The 21,160-nt window shown below is 42.6% G+C and overlaps 1 protein-coding gene across 2 annotated transcripts in view; it reads left to right on the top strand.

The window, feature by feature from the left end:
* Positions 1 to 21,160, top strand: part of opn4a (opsin 4a (melanopsin)) — a 55,141-nt gene that overhangs the window by 30,315 nt on the left and 3,666 nt on the right. For both annotated transcript variants that reach the window (XM_006630896.3, XM_015347905.2), the window contains exons 2-10: positions 1,010 to 1,152; positions 2,803 to 2,936; positions 7,346 to 7,549; positions 10,595 to 10,766; positions 12,029 to 12,190; positions 13,013 to 13,120; positions 14,805 to 14,991; positions 15,588 to 15,740; positions 20,803 to 20,871. In XM_006630896.3, coding sequence (XP_006630959.3) covers positions 1,010 to 1,152; positions 2,803 to 2,936; positions 7,346 to 7,549; positions 10,595 to 10,766; positions 12,029 to 12,190; positions 13,013 to 13,120; positions 14,805 to 14,991; positions 15,588 to 15,740; positions 20,803 to 20,871 — 1,332 coding nt within the window. The remainder of the gene's footprint in view (positions 1 to 1,009; positions 1,153 to 2,802; positions 2,937 to 7,345; positions 7,550 to 10,594; positions 10,767 to 12,028; positions 12,191 to 13,012; positions 13,121 to 14,804; positions 14,992 to 15,587; positions 15,741 to 20,802; positions 20,872 to 21,160) is intronic.

Genomic DNA, 21,160 nt, shown 5'->3' on the forward strand with positions numbered 1-21,160 from the left:
GCTGTGTCAGGGGTGCAAGTTGTGATTAATGAGTGGCATCCCTGGACAAACAGGATCCACTGGTGTAGGAGAGTGTCCACAAAAATGGATTATTATCAACCGTAAGTGCAGGAAATGTTGAAAGAGCAGAGTTGATCGAGTGCCTGATTATATTAGATCACGAGGAAAGAAAAAGACTGAAAGAAAGTAGAATTGTTTATTGAAATGCGAAGACGTGACTTAATCCGCTCGGCTGAGGGCCAACCTCCTGGCCATTGGACCGGTTGGATAGGGCCCCCATGTGACTGAGGGGGTAGCTGCAAAGGTAGAGGGGTTGGAGGAGGGATGCGAAAAATGAGTGAGGAAGAGAAGAGGTTGATGTGTGGTACATATGGAGAGTGAGGGATTACATCAGAATTAATGAGCGTTGTGTTAATCAAATCTGCTTATCCCTTCCAAACTGCTCTTAAAAACTCCATTAAAGATCCTGAGTGATTGGGAGACATGGAGCAGGTTGAGTAGAATACTCCAGTCTAATTTGATGAATAAATAGTGCAGATATTGAGACGAGGAAAGATCAGAATGAGCAAAACACGGAGAAGAAATCAATAAAGCAAAAATCCATGTGACTTCTCTGAGAGAAGAGCAATAAAAGAGTCTGCAAGCATGGATGAAGAACCCTTTAAAACATAGAAGATTAAGGTGACAGTGGCAGCATGGTGATTTAGGGTGGTGCAAATGCCAGCATTGTTACAAGCCCAGTTGTGCCAGCCCTGTGATCATCATTGTTGAGGGTACTCATTGTAATTTGCAAAGGCTTTGCAGTACAGTATACTGTTGTTATTCTGGGAGACAAAACCGGCAAACTAAGGATCTTTTAAGTTACCTCAAAAGGAGGGTTTTGAAGCCATACTGTATGTATTTCTCTTTAAAGGCCTTGAATGTGTACACTAGGATAGTCATTCCTGTTCACTTAAGTGATGGTATTTCCTGCTGTCTGATTTGATGAAATTTTGTTGTTTGCCCTCAGGTGGCTGTGGTGCAGGAGGCATCACACCTCTTCCCCACGGTGGACGTGCCGGACCATGCCCACTACACCATTGGAGCTGTCATTCTTGCTGTGGGCATCACAGGACTGTTGGGCAACTTCCTGGTGATCTATGCCTTCAGCAGGTAGATTTTCACTCTAGCCCTCCTATATTCAGCAAAAATACAGTATGTGATATGAACAAAATGGGCTTGTTTCTACGTGTCTGAAGGACAGGACATTTCTCTTGTATGAATTAGCATCCAAACTGGTTTGTTGTACTAGACAGTCAATACCCAGAACTAAGTAAATTCCTGATTTATGTGTGTGACTCCATGTGTTTGTTGCCATGTGAGATGTGCCCATAACGTAGAAGTCTTGGGTATGTGTTTTTTCTTCATGACTGTTTCATGGTGTGAACGGGTCTTAGCAAGCCTCAGTAGTTCCGCATTACAACTGAAGTTCCTTGAACCTATTTCTGTGTGTCTCATTTTCACTTCTCTGTCTTTGCTCTTGCTCTTCCACCTAGTGCCCCAAACCCCCTTTGGACAGTGGTAGAAAGGAGAGGTCTAGACAATATCTAGACAATATTGTAGTTGAACACTGTTGAACACTGCACTGCAGAATTCTTCGGCATGGTCCCAGATCAAGTTTTTTTTTTGAGTGGCAGTGTTCTTGAAATCTGGGGCTTAAAATTCTGAGTCAGATAAAGAGGGGGTGCCCCTGAAGTTTGTCTTTAGCCAAGAGAAGGTTTTAGAGAATCTGGCACTGATTTTGAGCTATTGCTATTTTAGAAAACATAATTAATCTGCCCTATATAACATCTTGCGTTCCCCATAATCCATTAATAAAGGAGTTTATTGTTGCTTTTTAGCTACAAATTACTCTTCTGTAATTTAATTTACAATTGCACACAAGTACCTCTTTGGAATACAAAAAAAATAATTTAATTAAAATACTGTCATCACAGGTCTGAGATTCTTTTTGAACCCATGTGAAAAAAAATCCTGTTTCTGTGCTAATAACTTCCAGTGAACTTATTACTCAAAAGAAGTGTTGGGTTCCAATGGTCTAATGACATTTGTTTTAGTATAAAAGAATATTAAAAATATTGCAACATGTGGGACAGTTCCACGCTTGGATGAACCAAGCCACTTCTGTCCCAGTCACTTGAAATCATTCCTGATATTATTTTTCATTAAAGCTACTGTATTTACAGTATAGTACACAGTTCTGTACAGTATGTAGAACATGAGTCCTGTTTTCTTTTCATTTTTTGCCTCATGCATCTGATTGATCAGTTTCTTCATTTGCCAACATATCCTATTCTGTCTGTTTTATTTAAATGTTGGAATTATTACCAATTATTTCTTGTTTAATTCCCTCTGTTGAGAATCACCAAATATGTAGCAGCTCTGGGAAACAATGAGGACCTGTACATCTACCCCTCTGACACTACCTTTAAAGGCCAATCATTTGTCTGAGTGCAAGGTCCACAACATATTGCTGCAGCATGAGGACTAATTAAAGGAGCATAGTTCCTGCTGGTGCCAAATTATATATGATGTAGCAGGTTCCAGGTTTGAAACAGTGACAACTACTGTAGGCTATAAGGGACTCAATCCATTTACAGACTCTCTCTAAACAGCTTTAGGAATAAGCCTTGTGAATTACAGACTACTTGGGTTGTTGATATGAATCACTCTGGGCCAGTTCCAGCACTTTGTTCAAAGGTAGTGCAAAGCTGATATGAGGCTTTTACGATAACAGTGCTCTGTTTGTGCGCTGTCTTGCAGGAGTAGGAGCCTGAGGACACCAGCCAACATTTTCATCATCAACCTGGCCATCACAGACTTCCTCATGTGCCTCACGCAGGCCCCTGTCTTCTTCACAACCAGCATGCACAAGAGGTGGATCTTTGGCGAAAAAGGTAACCGGAGTAAAGCTTGCAGGAGCCGGGTGCTGTGCTTTGATACCTGCTGTTTCTCATAACCTTAATGTTACCAGGTAAGTCAGAAAAGGAGAAATTCTCCCCTGAGAATGATGACCTTTAAAAAGACTTTGCTCATATCACTTGATGGTGTTCTGTTGTGATCATTGTCTGCTGGGAAAGTGCGCAGGGGTATCTCTTGTCTCTTCTACCCAAAAAGCTTTTGGAAGGTTTGTATCCTTTCTGCACACCAGAGTACAGTAATTAATTCACAGATCACATCTCGGTTATCTCAAGTCATTCCCAAGACAGCAGCTAAGAAAAGAAGAAAGGACAGCTGAGGGGGCTCAAGATTTTTTCAGTGGACCGATCATTGATCTGCTGAAGTTGCAAATTAATTCAGCGACACCTTGGCTTCTGTAGGGAGCCAGGCGGTTCTCAGCTCCAGCCTTAACTGAAAAGGGAAAGACAGTGTCTCGAACGGACCAGTACGAGGCAGCAGACAGCCATCAAGCAGGTTGTCTAACAAAGATGGCAAAGCGGTTATCACAGGCAACCTGACTTGTGATGAGAAATTATGCTATCATTCTTTTTATTAAAGGAACTGATTTAGATAAGCACACAATGGCTTTAAACTTTTATTGAAGATTGCAGTCAAAATTAGAATAAATGAAGTCACATTAAAAATAAAATATTCTGTTGAATCCTATAACCTCGTTTGAAAAAATCCTAGAATAATGAACCATGGTAAAGAATAGCAAACCACAGTTTCCCCCCTCCCCCAAAACAGTTTGTTGGGTTCCAATCTAGGCTTCTCACGTTGATTCCCACAGCATTGTACTGTGGTAAATATACTATGGTATTATTACTATATTCCTTGGTTACTCTAGAACAATTGATCACACTTCAGTTTATATGTCCATAATTGCATTATAAATGGATAATAAGTGTAACTGTTAAAAGTATTAACAAGTTACCCTGTGCAAAGGTATGGGTTCTGGTTCAGCCTACGGTCAGGGTTGGATTGTGTTACCACCTTGTGATTAATCTGCAGCAAATATTGGTTATCATCACACTTATGTCACTCTGTTAATACAGTACTGATAAAGTTTGAGTGGGGAATTATGGCAATATACTGACACTAAGGAATAGAAATATGCCATATATTAATAAAAGCAGAAGTAGTTATAATTCCACACCGAACACCAAGTTCCTCACATGTAAGGTGGCTCCACAGACAAAACCTTGTGTCTTCCTTCTTTCTTTCTATTTTTTAATGTGAAATAAACCTCTATATGTTTCGTTATTAAAATAGACCATTTCTAAAACATTTTGTCATGGTGTTTCATCAGGACTAAAAATACAAAGATAGCTATGCCAGCCAGGATTTATTTTGTTGTATGAGTGGAAACTTGCTTGTTTTTTCTTGTTCAGTTATTTGTTCTCTTTTCTTCTCTGACCAGATAATCCATGCATTTCAGTTTTCTCAAATATGTGCAAACCTGATACTGTGCAAACCAGGATTTATATTGGCTGGGTTTCCTTGTAACTTTGTGTTGTGGGAATCGGTGAGCATTCTTCTAGTAACACAAATCAGACTCTTTAGATCATGACCTACATTAACTGCTCTTAACACAAAGTAAAGATGGGTGGGGAGGTCATTCAAAAAACCCACTGTTGATCCTGATATCCCTTGTTTCTTATGACAAAAAAAGTAAACCAGAACAAGGAAAAACTCTTGTTGTTATATAACCATTGCAAGAAGTGGCTCTTGGGAACGGTAGGTAACTTTTCAAACTGTCTTTCTGAACTTGAATTCCCACTCCCACCCTATGAGAAAACTGGTTTTCCCATTTGGTCATCTTAGTTACGCCACAGACATTATTCCCCAAGGCCATCATGTCGTTTCTAATTTGCTTCATCTCACTTTTTCCACTCCTCCAATGTACTCCCATTTCTCACCACCCTCTGCCTCCAACTCTCCGCCTCTGCCAGCCCTCTCTGGGGTAATGCAACGGCGGCACCCTTTTCCTCCCTTTACTATGCCTGCCCCCTGTTCCCCGAGGAGCTCCAACTCTTCAGTGACATTAGACCTGCGAGCTACAGTTAAGGAAGGTGCTTCTGTGTCAGTGGAGCTCTGCTACTGCCCTGCTGCTTTGCTCCTCTGCTGCATGTCTTCCACTGAGGGCGAAAATCCACACCCATCCTGCCCAACAAGCCCACGAGGCAAGACTGCTGACTCGCTCTCTCATTTCAGCTTACAGAAATTCAAGCAGTAGGTTCCTGGAGCGCAACCCAGACTGACTCTGATTACTGTCTGGATATAGTATTCCTCTGAAGCAAAACCTTAGAGAAATTAGTCCCCCACTCTCGGCACTCCGCCTGGATGGCTTGGGAGAGATTTCAGCAGTGCACCTCTCTTTTAACCTTCACTTTCCTCCATTTTCCCTCTTGGTGAAACCCTCATTATTATTTTAAACAAAATCTCCAGGTGTGAATTTCCTCTCCAGTGGCGTATCTCTGTGGCATTCATATCCTTCACAAAGTTGAGAACAGAACCCTTTGCACATGCACAGAGCTGCAGTATGCCGGCATATCAGGTCTTTCCTTTCAGATAACTCTCCTGTTCCACCTCAAGTGTAGTAAGACAGATCAACTCAGAACAACTCAGTTAATGCACATGCAGTTCCAAGACACTGCTTTCTCTTCCACTTGGGAGACGTTCTGACGAAGCCATGCAGCCATTCATTCCAAGTAGGAGCCACATCCTCTCCATCTGGATGTAGAATTCCAGACCACAGGATCAAAATACTTGGCTGTTGGTTTTCGGAAGCCTACCCGACGAATGTGAAGACTAGTGTCACAGACCTGAGGACACTAGGTGTTCCTTGATAGAATTATGCACTGGGATTTAATCCACTAGCAGTCATGGGGTCCCACTTTGTCACTTCTGGGGCTTGTATATTTTTTCTATATGGCTAGGCCAATGCCATTCTATGCAAGTGGGTTAAAATCAAAGTAAATTATTGAACATTCACAATCCTGTCACAGGGAATTAGGTTCTAAAGATGACTCAGTCACTCCTGATTACTGTTCAAAGGAGAGCAGGCAGTCAGAAAAGATGCACTTAAAAATTAAGAGCCCTCTGCAACCAGCCTCTGATCTTGGGAAAACACTGCAAGGGATTTCTTTGCTTGAGCAGGAAGAGCAGCACAGCGATGCAAGACACTGAAGTACTGAGAAACCAAAGTTCAGTGATCCCGCATATTGTCAGACGAGCGACCGCAACAACCACCACTGCTCCTCTATCACTCTTTGTGATTTCAGCCTCTTAAACTGTGTTGCCATGTGGTTATTTTCTGTTTTATTATCTTGACTGTCCTCTGGAATTGAGTGTAAGTACTAGTGACACAGGATGAGAAATTACAATCACATGTCTAAAAAATTATTAGCAGCAGTCCAGTAGATAGAAAGGAGCAGTTCTGGTTCTTGGTGCAGTTTTGGGAGGGTGGGAGATGGGTCTTAAATGTCCAAATAGAAAAGGCTGGCAAATTGATGTGCTTCCAGGAAAACATCTGCATTGATTAACAGTTATTCAGTATAAGGTTTCTTTTTAGAGACCTGTCTTGATTTGAAGTGTGTTATATGATGTACTGTAGAAAGCACTACGTTAGAACTAGCCTAAGATATGACAATTTGTCAGATTAACCCACCCAGGATCACCCTGCTATAGGGCATCGCTCCAGGGAGGGGAAAGATGGTGTGAGAGAAGTCTTCTGAAGGAATCCTGTCAAATGCCTTTATTTTTGTTGAGCCATCTTGAACAGTCACAGCCCTTATGGCTCATGTTTTCCAGGGGCCTCTGGGTCCAGGCCTGAGTGTGCGAGTGCTACACTATCAGTGAAGACTCCACAGATCTATTTGTCATTCAAAAGGCACAAGAGAGTTTTAATACTTGCCTCCTTTTCTTCATTCGTGTTGACTTTTTCAAGATATACTGTATGTGTTTTTTCATACGATGTTCAGGAGCACAGTAACACTCAGGATACAAGTACAGGAAGATAGAACAGGAAGGTGAACTATATAGTGAGATTTAATTTTGCACTGAACTGTGTTAAATATGGAATCACTTAAATGTTAAAACTGAGAACAGATGGCACTTCCTTACCCAAAGAGTAGTGGAAGTATGGAAGAACTACCAAGACACATTATTGATGTTATTAATACCTGAATATGAATACCCTAGTTTCTTTCAAGAAATGACTGAATGAGAACTTTGGATGAGTTAACTACTAACCACCAAACGGGCTGAAGGACCGAATGGTCTCCTGCTTATAACCTTCTGTATCTGTTGAAGCGAGTGATTTCCTCTGCGGTGCGCGACTGACGGGCTCTGTCTCTGCCGGCAGGCTGTGAGCTGTATGCCTTCTGCGGCGCTCTGTTCGGAATCTGCTCCATGATCACGCTCACGGTGATCGCGGTGGACCGCTACTTTGTCATCACCCGCCCACTGGCCTCCATCGGAGTGATGTCCCGGAGGCGCGCTCTGCTCATCCTCTCCGCGGTGTGGACGTACTCACTGGGCTGGAGCCTGCCCCCTTTCTTCGGCTGGAGTGAGTGGGGGCGGGGCCCAGGCTGTGACATAAATAGAAACAAACAGCTTTGAAGTGTTTTTTGCGTAAAGTAGCATTTGTGAAACAGCAAATGGTGGAAATTCAGCTTGATGTTGCTACACACACATGTGGAGATGTATTTCAAAGACATGTTTTTAGAATGAATCTAAACCTTAAAATCTATCCCTGTGTCTCTTTTCTGTCTACTCTGATCCTATTTACAAACATTTGTTTTGCCTTTTTCAAAAATCGTTGGAGGGTGATTTTAATGTTTTGTCTGTTGACTGAGGCAGTCTAGGTTGTTAGAGTGATCTGTGTGCCAGGTGGGCATGCTTGGACACAAAGGGGATGGGGAAGGGGGAACAGCAACACAGTGTGTCTTGCGAAATCAGGCCTGTCATAGAAGGAGACAGCACGCAGGACAGGAACTGTGGGAGAATGTGTTCAGGAGAGGTCTCACAAAAGTTGGACTGTGAGAGAACTGATCCACCCAGCCACCATCATCATCATTAGTGATTCCACTGTGCGCTGTGGGGGGCGGGTGTCACTCCACACCAGCTGGTACAGAGCAACCTCGTGTTTCTGGTTGCAAAAAGGCTCCCCTTAAAAAGAAAGAATTTGTTCAAGCAGCCATTAGACAGAAATTCTGTTCTTGTTTTTATTATTGTTTTCTTTCTGTTTTTACATGCCTGTTTGGAATTCTGACACTTAAAAGCTGCATGTCAATAGCTCTGAAACAGTGCAGGTACTGAGATGTGATTTGGTTTTAACCCTCTTGACTAATGGAACAGCCTGGCCTTATGGACACGACCATTTGATTCCTGCAGTAAGAATGAATGAGTGAAGGCAGCATTCTAACAATTACATCTGGAAATGTGGTGTTTGTTATCCATATTCATTTCTGAACACCCATTATAAACTCCAGTTTTATGGAAAATGAGTGACACTGCTGTCAGGAAATATACTTAGAGGACCCCATGACGACCTGACTCTTCCCATTCAAACTGTCCACAGCTTTGTGGAATTGCTGCGCCATTTCATAAGTGATGCACTGTTTCACTGCTACAAGGGAGTCTGTCAATATCAGTCTATTACATTAGTAAGCTAAGCGATAATCCATCCATTCATCAGTCTTCTAACCACTTCTTCCAATTCAAGGTCACGGGGGAGCCAACGTCTGTGCTGGCTGTCAACGGGTGTAAAGCAGGGTACACCCTACAACCTATAGGTTGCCAGTCCATTGAAGGGCAGACAGACAAACCTCCAACACACACTAACACCAGGATAATATCCCCATAAATACACATACAGAAACCACAGTGTTGTGGGAACGCTTTGCATCCCATTAAAAAAAAACTCCTCAGCTCCAGACTGACAAACATGATGATTCTTTGTTAAAATGTTTTTTTTTGGAAAAGTAGTGCAGCCAAGACTTGTGAAGAGATGACAGTAAGAGAGGAGACAAATGGGGATGCTTAAGAAAAGGAATCTGAAAGTCAAAGAAATCAGATGTGATGAACTCAAAATTCCAGAAACTCAGATGAATTCAGAACAAACAGTGACACACAAACCAGGGGGCTCAAGTAGAAACTATGGGAAAGTGCATTTGAAACTGAGAACAGGAGACTGTTCTTTATCAGAAGGGCTATGGGAGTCTAGAAGCCATGTGGTTGAAACTGATTTACCAGCTTCTTTCAAGAACAAGCAGGATGAGATCAATTAGCTACTAACAACCATACGACCTAGATAGACAGAACGGCCTCTTCTTGTTTGTCTCTGTTCCTCTGATCTAACTGGTAAAACAGTAAACGAGAAGTAGAGCCAATCAGAAGAGAGAGGCCTGCTAATGGATTCAGGAGGTAATTAGTGGCACTTATTGGCACTCTCTATACTGCTTATTCACATTGTTTGTTTTCCCTCCTGTATAAAGAATTTCTGCTTCTGTTTGAAAAGAGATGGCTCCAAGCCGGGACAGACTAACCGCGCAGACTCCAGGACAACCAAAGATGTGTCTGCAGCCCAGGGCGCTGAGACTTACTGTACAAAGCTTGTCAGTTTTCTTCATGTCGAAACATAAGAAAGCAGAATTCCTGTGTCTTTTACGTGTTTAAAAGAAACACAATGTCGGAAAGATAAAATGCAAATGCTCATGAAGTGCTTCTGGCCTTAGAGGAATTAGAGTTCCTTAGAGGAACTTCAGCTTTCCTGATTTTTAGTTATTTTCTTTTTTGAAATGGGGATATTTAAAGCTAACAAAAAGAAGTGGCAACATCACTTCGGAGCTGTAATATTTTTGTGTTGTAATGAGCATGTGTGGCACTAGTTAGTCTGGGCTCTGGGAAGAGTATACCGTAGGCAAGACAACGGTAAAGAAATAAATTCCTTACTGCATGTTTTAATCATACTGTAACATGTGGAAAACATCCCTATGTTTTAATGTATTCCAACTGCTAAATTATTAATTTACTGTATATCTAAATGTTTTTCAGGGTACAGAATGATATCTGTGTTAAATATAAATATTAAATCGATATTTCATTCAAAATTCCAGAGAATTTTGGTGTATTTTTTCAGTAGTCTCTCAGTATTTAGTAGTCTCTCAGTATTCTTTTTAGTACTTAAAAAGAAATCTCCTCATTTAATTAATGAACATTGAAAACATAGTACCTACACACCTAAATCAGAGATTTTGCAATTGCAGGAATGATGAAACCCTTTTTAAAACCCAGGGTATGGACCTATCCAAAGTTCAGTTTCAGTATTTCAAGAGGTGATCCCCCAGAACTGAGGATTTTTCTGGGTTTCCCACAGAAGTACCACAGCGGTGCTGTTAATGTCAGCCTTCTCAATGATCATATGCATCAGGCCCTGCTCACACAGTGTCACAGGCCCCGACTAATCTGTTGATGTGTGCTGTATTTTATGCTTGCAGTTGTGTTTCAGTTGATGTGCCTTTGCACCAGAGCTGCTTGTTTCAGTTCAGTTGGCTGTGTGTAACACTGTCAGAGAGTAGTTGAGCAAGCGGGCGGCTCTGTCTCTCCCCAGGCGCCTACGTCCCCGAAGGCCTCCTCACCTCCTGCACTTGGGACTACATGACCTTTACCCCCTCGGTGCGAGCCTACACTATGCTGCTCTTCACATTCGTCTTCTTCATCCCACTGCTCATCATCATCTACTGCTACGTCTTCATCTTCCGAGCCATCCGCGCCACCAACAAGTGAGTCCCTGGCCAGTCTCCCGCAGGCCGGGCTGGGAGGGAATTGTCACAGTGGCACTTCCTCACGTTTCAAAACTGAGAGGTATTTCAGACATGCTTTGACATTTATGAATGCATGTGGGATAAATGTCGAAGTGTTTCTGAATTTTTTATATCTGAATTTAAAACTTTTCTGGATCTATTTTTAAACCCTGTTTCAGTATCCCGAAGGGCATGCTCTGTAACTAACCTTTTGAGCAAGAGGCTTATACTGTAACTCTGCTCCTCAATCTATCAGGTTTTGTACATTTATTTAAAACACGAACAGCTGCAGACATGTATGAAAGGGCTCGGCTAGTTGAATTAAACCAACGTCACTACATAACTCAAGATGAGCTCAGGTCGAATGAGAAGTGGGGCATGATGTAGCCAGGGAGAACTGGAGATGAGACAAGGGCTCCTAATTTACAGCCCAGGCCTTCAGCTGGGGACTCTGAAGGTATGAGGGTCATGTTAGTTTTTACAGCAGCCTGTTAAGGTGAGCCTTGTGAAAAACATTTTGGACAAAACATCAGCTCCATCATAAATAACAAATATGTTCAAAGGGAAATAATTGCAGTTTTTGAATTCAAGCTATAAATAAGACACCTACTAAAACATTTTAGAAACAAAACACATGTTTACTGCTAGCTATTATTCCTGTGGTGCTGAACAGTGAGTCTCTGATATTACGAGCTCCCGATTTGCTCACAGCAGCTACTGGAGCTCACACCCCCCCATCTACCCCCATTATCTCTGCACCCAGCCCGTGCGGTGTGAGAAATGTGAGATGGCCTGTCATGTGACAACCAGTGTAGCTGGCCAGTTTCTGCAGGGTGCCCTATTGTCTCAGGCTGCCAGTGTGTTTAACTTACCACTCCTGTTTAGTTCAGCACAGAAAAGGAAAGGAATGTGGCCCCAATGCTCATGTATTAGACTCTGTCAGGATGCTCTTCATAGTTCCTCTCCTCCTGTGGAGTCCAGTGTAAAAAATGAGACATTCTGTATAGATGGCTCAGAATAAAGGCTGAGTGAGGAACTACAGGATCTGTAAAGATGGGTTGTGGAGCTCTCAATGAGCAAGCAGGTGTCCTTCCACAGAGAGACACACAGTTGTCTGGGTTTGCCCTCCTGTGTTGGAGTTACAGAGTGGGAATATATCAAATGTAGCACTAAAGATTGAGGTTCTTGATGTTGTGTGGGGGTGGGCAGTGGGTCATTCTGTGTTTGTGTGCCTCACACAGGGCTGTTAGCAAGATCAGCAGTGACGACAGCAAGCAGTCTCTGAAGAAGTACCAGCGGCTGAAGAACGAGTGGAAGATGGCTAAGATTGCTCTCATCGTGATCCTCCTCTATGTCCTCTCCTGGTCTCCCTACTCTACTGTGGCCCTCACAGCCTTCGCAGGGTAAGGACAGGACAGGCTCGGCACTGAGGTGCAGAGTGAGGATTATTGACTATTGAGTGCGTCCTCTTTCAAACAGCTGCTTTCAGAGAGAAGGATTAGCGTGGAGTGTTGTGGAGAGCAAGTATTATGTTGTACACTATGTTCTTGGATTCATATGACATTAAATTCTTGTGCTCTATACACAATATTCCACATTCTTTGGTGATTTGGTGATACACATACTATAGATATTAAGTCATTCACAGTAAGTCATTTTCTCAGAGATGTTTGTAGAGGGATTCATTTTCCTATGTGGGAGGTATTAAAGACAGAGATGCAGTAGGTAAATGAGAAAATGTGAGAAATACTGTTTTATGGGAGATGTAAATCTTTCTGAAGCCCTACCATCTTGAAACTCACAGCCTTGACATAGATAATAAAGTAACTAGTATAGAACTTAAATGAGAGAGAGCAGACACCAACAGATAAGTTTCAGGTAGTGTGGCCTTGTGAATCAAGTGGGTACCTGATGAAAAAAGATGACCTCTTCCTTTCTCCACTCAGCAGAGAAACATAAAGAAACATATTCTCATTGCACACAAGCTTAATACACCTGTTGCTACTTTAAAACCAGGGCTCTGCAAATGTGCTGAAATGTACTAAAACGTTTAGATACAATACCTGTTGTATGTACATGTACTGTAATATCTGACATATTCCAATCCATTTTATTCAAATTTATCTAAAATGCACTTCCGGTGAGTGACACTAGATGAGTCATGACGAGTGACACTATGATCTGAAATGCAACCATTTCCTCCAATGTTCTGCATACTTCCCCAGGTACTCAGATGTCCTCACCCCCTACATGAACTCCGTGCCAGCTGTGATCGCCAAAGCCTCAGCCATCCACAACCCCATCATCTATGCCATCACACACCCCAAGTACAGGTAACTGTGTCGCAGAAAGACAATTTCTGACTGTGTGATTCCTGGCTCCATGCTACACTCCAATCAGGAGGTGTCAGTGGTTGAACTCACAGAGCTGTTAAGGGGGACCGAGCAGGGTGTGACTCATCTAAAAAGTGACTTGTGCACATTTTCCCTTGTTTGCACTTTGCACTAGGCCAGCAGCTAGAAAGAGGTAAGCTTTCACGAGTTGGTCGATTGTGTTAATAAGACCAACAATCTTTTAGATGTTACTAAGAAGTTGGTCTTGGGGAGCATTGTGGTGCAGTGACCCAGCAGTGCTGAGACCCTGGGTTCAATTCCTGCACTGCTATCTGTGTGGAATTTGTATGTTCTTGCTGTGTCCGCATGTAATTCAAGTTCTTCCCACAGTCTAAAGGCATGTTGGTACTGTAGGTTAATTAGCTTTTGAGAAAACTGCCCTGGTGTGAGTGTCTGTGTCTGTATGTGACCCACAATAAACTGGCATCCCGTCCAGGGTGTATCCTGCCTTGCGCCTGCTGTTTGCTGGGATAAGCTCTGGATACCCTGCGACCCTGAATTGGAAGAAGTGGTTAGGAAATAGATGGATATAGCAATTAAGGTAATGATGTAAAGGCTATGAATAAAAAGCAAAAGGTATGTAATGATTTGCTCAGTGGTTGGGCGTTTTGTAGGGAAAGTCCTCTTGTGTTACAGAAGATGTTGTGCAATAAAGGCTCCTTTGAACTGTTTTCTTTGTGCATGGTGAGTTGTCATGTGCTTGGCCTCTGAACCACTTGCTACAGTAGATGTCGGGCCTGTCACAGTCCTGTTCTCAGTTGTACATGATGCAATATACTGTAGGCCTCTGCAGATGTGTTCCCCGTGTCCCAGCTGTGTGCCCAGCTGTTTGAATAGGCCAACCTACTTCATAGGCACCCTGTGCATTACTGTGTGTTATCAGCTTAACCAATTTATGCAGCCATTTCACTCTGCAACTCACAACTGACAACCCACTGAAGCTAAGCAGGTCTGTGTGTGGTCAGTACCTGGATGGGAGACCTTCTGGGAAACACTAAGGTGGCTGTTGGAAGAGGTGTTAGTGGGGCCAGCAGGGGGCTCTCACCCTGTGGTCCATGTGGGTCCTAGTGGCCCAGTATAGTGATGGGGACACTATACTGTAAATAGGTGCCATCCTTCAGATGAGATGTAAAACCGAGGTCCTGACTCTCTGTGGTCATTAAAAATCACAGAGAGTCCGAGAGAGTCCAAAAATCACAGAGAGTTGTTGTCAGGTCCCATTACCTGTAAAGCGCTTTGAGTGGAGTGTCCTGAAAAGTGCTATATAAGTGTAGGCAATTATTATTATTATTATTATTATTTTTTAAGAATTTGTAGAGATTAATTTATTTTTACTGAAAAAAGCATGAAATGCACCATGTGTGTGATACCTAGGAAGGGTGTTATAGCTCGAAAGAGTGTATTTTACTCCTTTTGACTTTTCTACATGAAATGAACCTCATCAGCTGCATGCTGCTACAGCTTCCTGTCTAGCTTTGTCATGGCCTAGAGCAGCATGGGAAAGCACTGGTATGGTCTTGAGAGGAGGCAGTGGAGTCATGCTGTCCCAGTGTGAAGTGAGAGAGCCTTGTTGTCAGGTCTCCGTGTGGCACAGCGCACTCACGCTCTGATCTCGGGGTTGCAGGTCAGCTATCGCTAAGTATATCCCCTGCCTTGGTGTCCTGCTGCGAGTCCCCCAAAAGGACTCCCGCTACTCCAGCAGCTTCCAGTCCACCCGACGCTCTACTGTCACCAGCCAGTCCTCCGAGATTAGCTCTGCCTACCACCACGGCGGCAAGTCCCGCCTCTCCTCCGCCTCCGACAGCGAGTCTGTAAGCACACCACTGCCTGTGTGTCCAAGTCTCACTGCACACACTCTCTCCACAATCCTCCTTACTCTCCAGCTTTTGCTCCTCACTCTCTCAACACTCCTCCTCACTCTCCAGCTGTTTCACCTCACTCTCTCCACACTCCTCCTCACTCTCCAGTTCTTCCTTCTCACTCTCTCCACACTCATTCTCACTCTCCAGCTGTTTCAGCTCACTATGCGCTCCTCCTCACTCTCCAGCTGTTCCAGCTCACTCTGTGCTCCTCCTCACTCTCCAGCTGTTTCAGCTCACTGTGCGCTCTTCTTTATGCTTCAGTGAGAGTTTTCTGCACCTGTTCCCTTTCTTGATCATTAACTATAATATTACCTACAGTATATTAACAATATTAATAATATTGACTATAATATTAATATTATTATATTAATCATAATATTACTGTATTAGGTAAATGTCCCTGCTGTCTTATACTTTACAGCAGCAGTTTGGCAAACACTTGTAAACAAAGGTTACTTTGTCTAGTTGGCCACAATGTGGACAGTCACTAAGAGCAGCCCTGTCTCCTGTGATTAACCATGAGTTACATGAGTTTTCTCTCTCAGGGCTGGACAGACACTGAGGCAGAACTATCCAGCATTAACTCGCGCCCAGCCAGCCGTCAGGTCTCCTGTGAGATCAGTAAGGACACAGCAGAGGTGGGCAACTATAAGACCAAATCCAAGCTGAAGAGTCATGACTCTGGTGTCTTCGAGAAGGTAACCACCCAGGCCGAGCCAGGCCTGTGCCGCCGTCAACATGTGAGTGCTCACAGCAGAGGGGCAGCATGATCACAGCACTGCGCCATGCACACCACTGGGGGACTGAAGACCCTGTTCTTTAGACCCTTTAGAGTTTCTCTTTAGCCTTCTCACAGAACGACTTAGATTGATTTTACTGACTCCTGGCTGTCTAAAAATGGAATATAAAAACTGTCTTAGATTCCATGTTTTTATACTTTCTGCTAGTTTTACTACAATTGGTGCTCCTAGGAGCTATCTCAAATTATTTATAAGTAGAATCGAAAACTGTGCAAAAGCAATGCAGAAACGAAGACATAAGTACAGTAAATTCTCCTTTACACTAGTAAATTCCGGTGTCAAGATGTTCCCTGGCATCAGTGTATCCCTGAATCATGCTACTCCTCTGCTTTTCTAATAACTGGGTCAATTTTGCTTTAAAAAAACAATATTGGATATATTCTGTTAGGCAACAGAAGTCAAATTGGGCACGTCATGTAAATTGTGGATTGTAAACCAATAGCTTTTGTATAAAGTTGAAATATTTCCTAATCCAGTATTACACTGAGACGGTATTACAGTATTTCAAGGTCATCGGCTGTCAGGCAGCCCGACAGAAAGTGACACACAGCCTCAGGCCCTCTATACTGTAGATAAAGACAGGGATTTGATTGAAGACTTTTAAATGTGTGGCTCCTGGGGAGGAAATCTCCCACGACTAATAGAAATCAAAGTGCTTGCCAATGACGGCTGCTCTATCCGTCATGTTTCGTTCAGTGCTGTTTGTAAGACCTTGAGGGGCGTTGAGAAATCAGTGCAGCTAACAGTATAAGTGGTTAAGGAAGAAAACCCAAGCTGTCTGCAACAAGTATCAGGTTCTGCAGTGTAAATGGAGATCTTGCTGCAAGTGCAGGATTGACATTTCTTCAAGAACAGTAAGATGCAGATTAGAATGGTTTCTATGTGATTTTGGGACCATTTTGTGTTACCATGTATCCTACTGGCCCTAAAGTGTTGCTGCGCTGGAGGTTTGGGTTCAGTTGCAGACTGGGATGCTACTGTATCTGTGTGGAATTTGTATGTTCTCCACAATTTCATGTGGGTTTCCTCTGGGTGCTCCAGTTTCCCCTCATAGTCCACTAACATACTGGTAGGTCAATCGACTTCTGGGAAATTGGTCCTGGCTCCAGTGTGTGTGGTTGTGTCTATGTGTGTCTTGCGCTGGACTGGAGTTGCATCCAGGACGTATAGTGCCTTGTGCCCATTGGGGCCGGGAAAGGCTTCAGCTCCCCAGTGACCCAGAATTGGGAGAAGCAGTTAGAAAATGAATGGATGGTTTTATCTTACTGTTCTTGAAGAAACATTAATTTCTTAACAAAGTTTAGTAATTTCTTACGAAGCTTAAGAGCTGTGTTAAAATCAACATAATATTGCATGAAATAACACTTCATTTTTACACAAAAGCTACAGTTTAATTCTATAACTTGTCATTTTCACTATAAAGCCACATTGTCCTGCATTTCTGTAACTATATCCGTAACTGTGTGTCCTGATGCATTTTTGATTTGCCTAAAAGGAAGGCATATGATTAAGTGAGCAGCTGATACATGAACAATTGATTTTTCCATTCATAAGGCAAATTGACACCACACAGTTCCCCCTCTGCTCCATCAACAGAAAGTCAATTTCCTGAAGCAAACAGCATAATCATTCATGTTGAAAATCCTTTCACATGGTTATTTAGTTTGATTGTATATACCATGAAAGACCATTGTAAAATCATATAGTTTTCCCACATTCAGGATGATTCAGCACAACAGGCTGTGCTCTGTGTGGATTCCATTTTTATGTCACTGTATTTTTATGACATAAGAACCATGGCTTTGGTAATTGGAGCAAATAATAAAGAAAAATCTTACATTCTTTATATCACCTTCCGCCCCAAAGTGCTCTCTTTATCTCCTGATGAAGTGCACCTCCACCCGAATGGCACACAGCACTTCAGGGATGGGACTGAGAAAAAAAGACTTCAGGAATTTAATTAAGGGGGACATTCTGTTCCAGAGAGAAGAGCGCCATCTACTGATGCATTAACGCCTCTTGCAGGAGCGACCCAGATTTCTTTGGAAGACCCATCCCAGTAGTGACCAGGCTTCTTGTCATTGTGGTACCTGTAGACTGAATTGTCATTCCAGAGCTGTGCTTACAGGAGGAGACAATATTTTATAATCTGTTCTGTTTACTGGCATTTTACCATCGCACTTAGAAATATTTTAATATGCTTTAATAGAACTTGCCACCTTTTATGGAATGCTACCCTGGTTGGTAAATGCAGCTAAAAGAACATATGAGAGTCCACATGATTAATATTATTAATAATTAATTAATAGTATTAATAATCCTCTAAGGCTCTGACAAAGAATCTTATAAGTTAAACAATGACACAAGTAGAAACTATGGGAAAGTGTGTTTAAAACCGACAATAGGAGGCACTTCTTTTCACAAAGGGTTTTTGGGAGTGTGGAACAAATGGACACCCTGAGATACTGGGATCAGTCAACTACTAACTACCAATGGTCTAGATGGTCTATATGGCCTCCTGTCCTCTGTAACTTGATTTATTTTGTTATTCTGAAAGATAACATACAATTTTAACATTAACACCTTATAAATACTGGACATAATGTGCAGCTGACAGTTTTCGTATGAAAATGCCTGGGTGTATAATTATTATAAATACTGTGTATATATTTACTTTTAAATGAGACATCTTCGGGTATGCAACCTGCTTGTTTATATATGAATAGATTTAGAAGCTAGATGTCCTCTAGTACATTTCCAAAGAAAAAATTAGCCACAAATCCCTGTGTTGCCTGCAGGGTGACATGAGATTTGAGGATCACTTACAGAGAGTCCTGCCCTATGGTGTTTCAACAAGTATATATTTTTCTGCCCCAGTGCAGCAGGGGGCTCCAGCAGGCTCATCCAAGATGTGAAAACTCAGTGAAAGAGATGTCTGAACAGCAGCGCAGAGTGGGCAGGGCTCTGGACTTGTAATTGGAAGGCAGTGGGTTTAAATCTTGATGGAGCATAGCTCTTGTTCTGTTCAGCCAGGAGCTCAGATTGATTCGGTGAAAATACCCAGCTGTACAAATGGCCACAATGGTAAAGCCTTAGTCAGCTAGACTGAGGATAATGAAAAGATGAAGCTCATCAAGCTGTCTGTTCGGAGTGCTGATTAATGGCCAACAATCCCCTTGAAAAGGACACAGAACACCCCCACGCTGTCCCCTGCACCTCTCTCCAGTGATGAGAAATGTCAAGAGTCTGAGGAAGAGTTTGGCAAGGAGTGAGAAGCATGTCATCATATTGAGGAGTGGTTGTGTTACCAATGCTCACTTTGTGAAATATCATGTAAAAAATAGAGAGACCCCTGCAAGAGAAAGGAGGTCATGAGTCACAAAATTGTGAAAATGGATCACGATGTCCTCAGCCTCGTTAGCACAGGAAACATTCACAGGGTGGTACAATGTAGAATGCATTTCAGTATAAAAATAGAAGAACCAGCTAGGGCTGAAATACTTCTTTGACCAACAAGAAGCTTGCCTCAACGAGTGGCATGACACAGAATCACTGAGCTGGACCTGTACTCCCAGTGAGCCCCTGAGCTGGTTGAAGCACCTGGAGGCCCATAAAGGTATTAATGAAGAAGACACAGTCTCTCCAAAACAGGTCACAGCAATGCTCAAAGATGCATTTGGGATGCTTTACCAGCAAGAAGAAATAAAGACTAAATAGCCTATTTCATCCATGTTTTATCCTGCCAGGAATATAGTCCCAGATAACTAGAGTTTCCCATTCAGATTGAGACTAATGGGCAAGAATTTAACTTGAGCATCAACAACAGAGAACCATAGTCATCAAGTGTCAAGATGACTATGATACCTGACAGAAGAACTGAAGCAGATTCTGTGGGAACTGGCCAGACCAGAAACGGACTGTAGAGGCAGTGGAATGGAAGAGAAATCGACACAAGATGTAGGATTCAAATCAGAGGTTCTGCTGTATTAACCCAGTGGAGGGACAAGTATGAACAAAAAGATTCTAAGTACTTTGAAGTCTTATATTGTTTTTATTGTAAGGGTTTGCATTATGAGCCTTAGCAGTGTAGAGGACTGGATAGCAGCACTCTGAATAATTAATTACAGCAACCAGAAGTTCCAGGTTTTCTATTTAGGTCGGGTCAAGAGAGGCCAATAGAGAGGATAAATACTGTAAAACTCCACTATTGTGCAATTATTGTGGGCTTTAATTCCTTGGTCTAATCTAGTATGATCTTGAAGATAATCCTCTTCAGACACTTTACCCACCCGGCCAGCCTCACTGCTCCTATTTCACTGGGTCTTGAGATCCTGTCAAGATGGCACCTTAGCTGAGCCCAAAGAGTGCAGTCTTGTCAGGTCACATGATCAGCAACTTGGAGGAATGAAGCTGAAAACAAGCGACTCACCAAATTCAGCTCCTGTCGCTACTCCTTTCCAATGATGACAGACTGTCACCACAGACCTTCTGAGATCTTGTCAATAATTATTCCTCTGAGGTCTTTATTGATGCTATACTGCAGCTTACAAAGCTACAACTGTGAAAGATTTTGGTTTCTGTTTTTCTTTGTGGCAACAAGAAAAACAGCGTCCTTGTTTTTTTTTTGTTTGTGTTGCCATGTGATCACAAGGCCAGTGCAGAACTCAGCCCTGTGAGATCACATGTACAGTTTGTGTCACTGCATCAGAGGCAAAAGTCAGCAGTGTCTCGGTCACTTTGCACATTATGCATAGCCTGACAGAGACACTCGTGGTCCAGGCCAATATACTGTATAGTATATACCACAGATGAGGAATGCTGTGGACTATGGGAAAATTGCACAATATCTGGGGCTGCTCTTTTCACTAAGGCAGGGAAATTATATTTCAGTTGTATGTTCAATCTTCTGTGCACATCTGATGCTCAATAGAAGTTCTCATTTTTTCCTGCTCTCTAATAGACATCTGTGGATGCTGACGACATCTCAATGGCTGAAGTGAACCTGTCCGAGCGCAGCTCTCCCCCCACTGTGAGTTCTGCCTGCTTATTGCTGTGTTTGGGGATACTGGTAACCAGAGGCCTCTTAAACACACAGAGCTCTTGATTGCTGCCATTGGGTCTTATTTGCCCGACATGTCTTTAATCTTTGCATGAGCTCCTCCCATTGTCTCTCTAGCTGAGGCGATGCTAACCACTAATCCCAGAGCTCATTCTATTTACATTTCAGGCCTACAGTCTTCCAATTTAGTAGATTTTTATAGTTTTGTGTTAATTTTCACCAGCCGTTAAACAAGATATCCAGGTAAATATTCTTTTTA

The sequence above is a fragment of the Lepisosteus oculatus genome, chromosome 4 (genome assembly GCF_040954835.1).
Source record: "Lepisosteus oculatus isolate fLepOcu1 chromosome 4, fLepOcu1.hap2, whole genome shotgun sequence".
Lineage (NCBI taxonomy): Eukaryota > Metazoa > Chordata > Actinopteri > Semionotiformes > Lepisosteidae > Lepisosteus > Lepisosteus oculatus.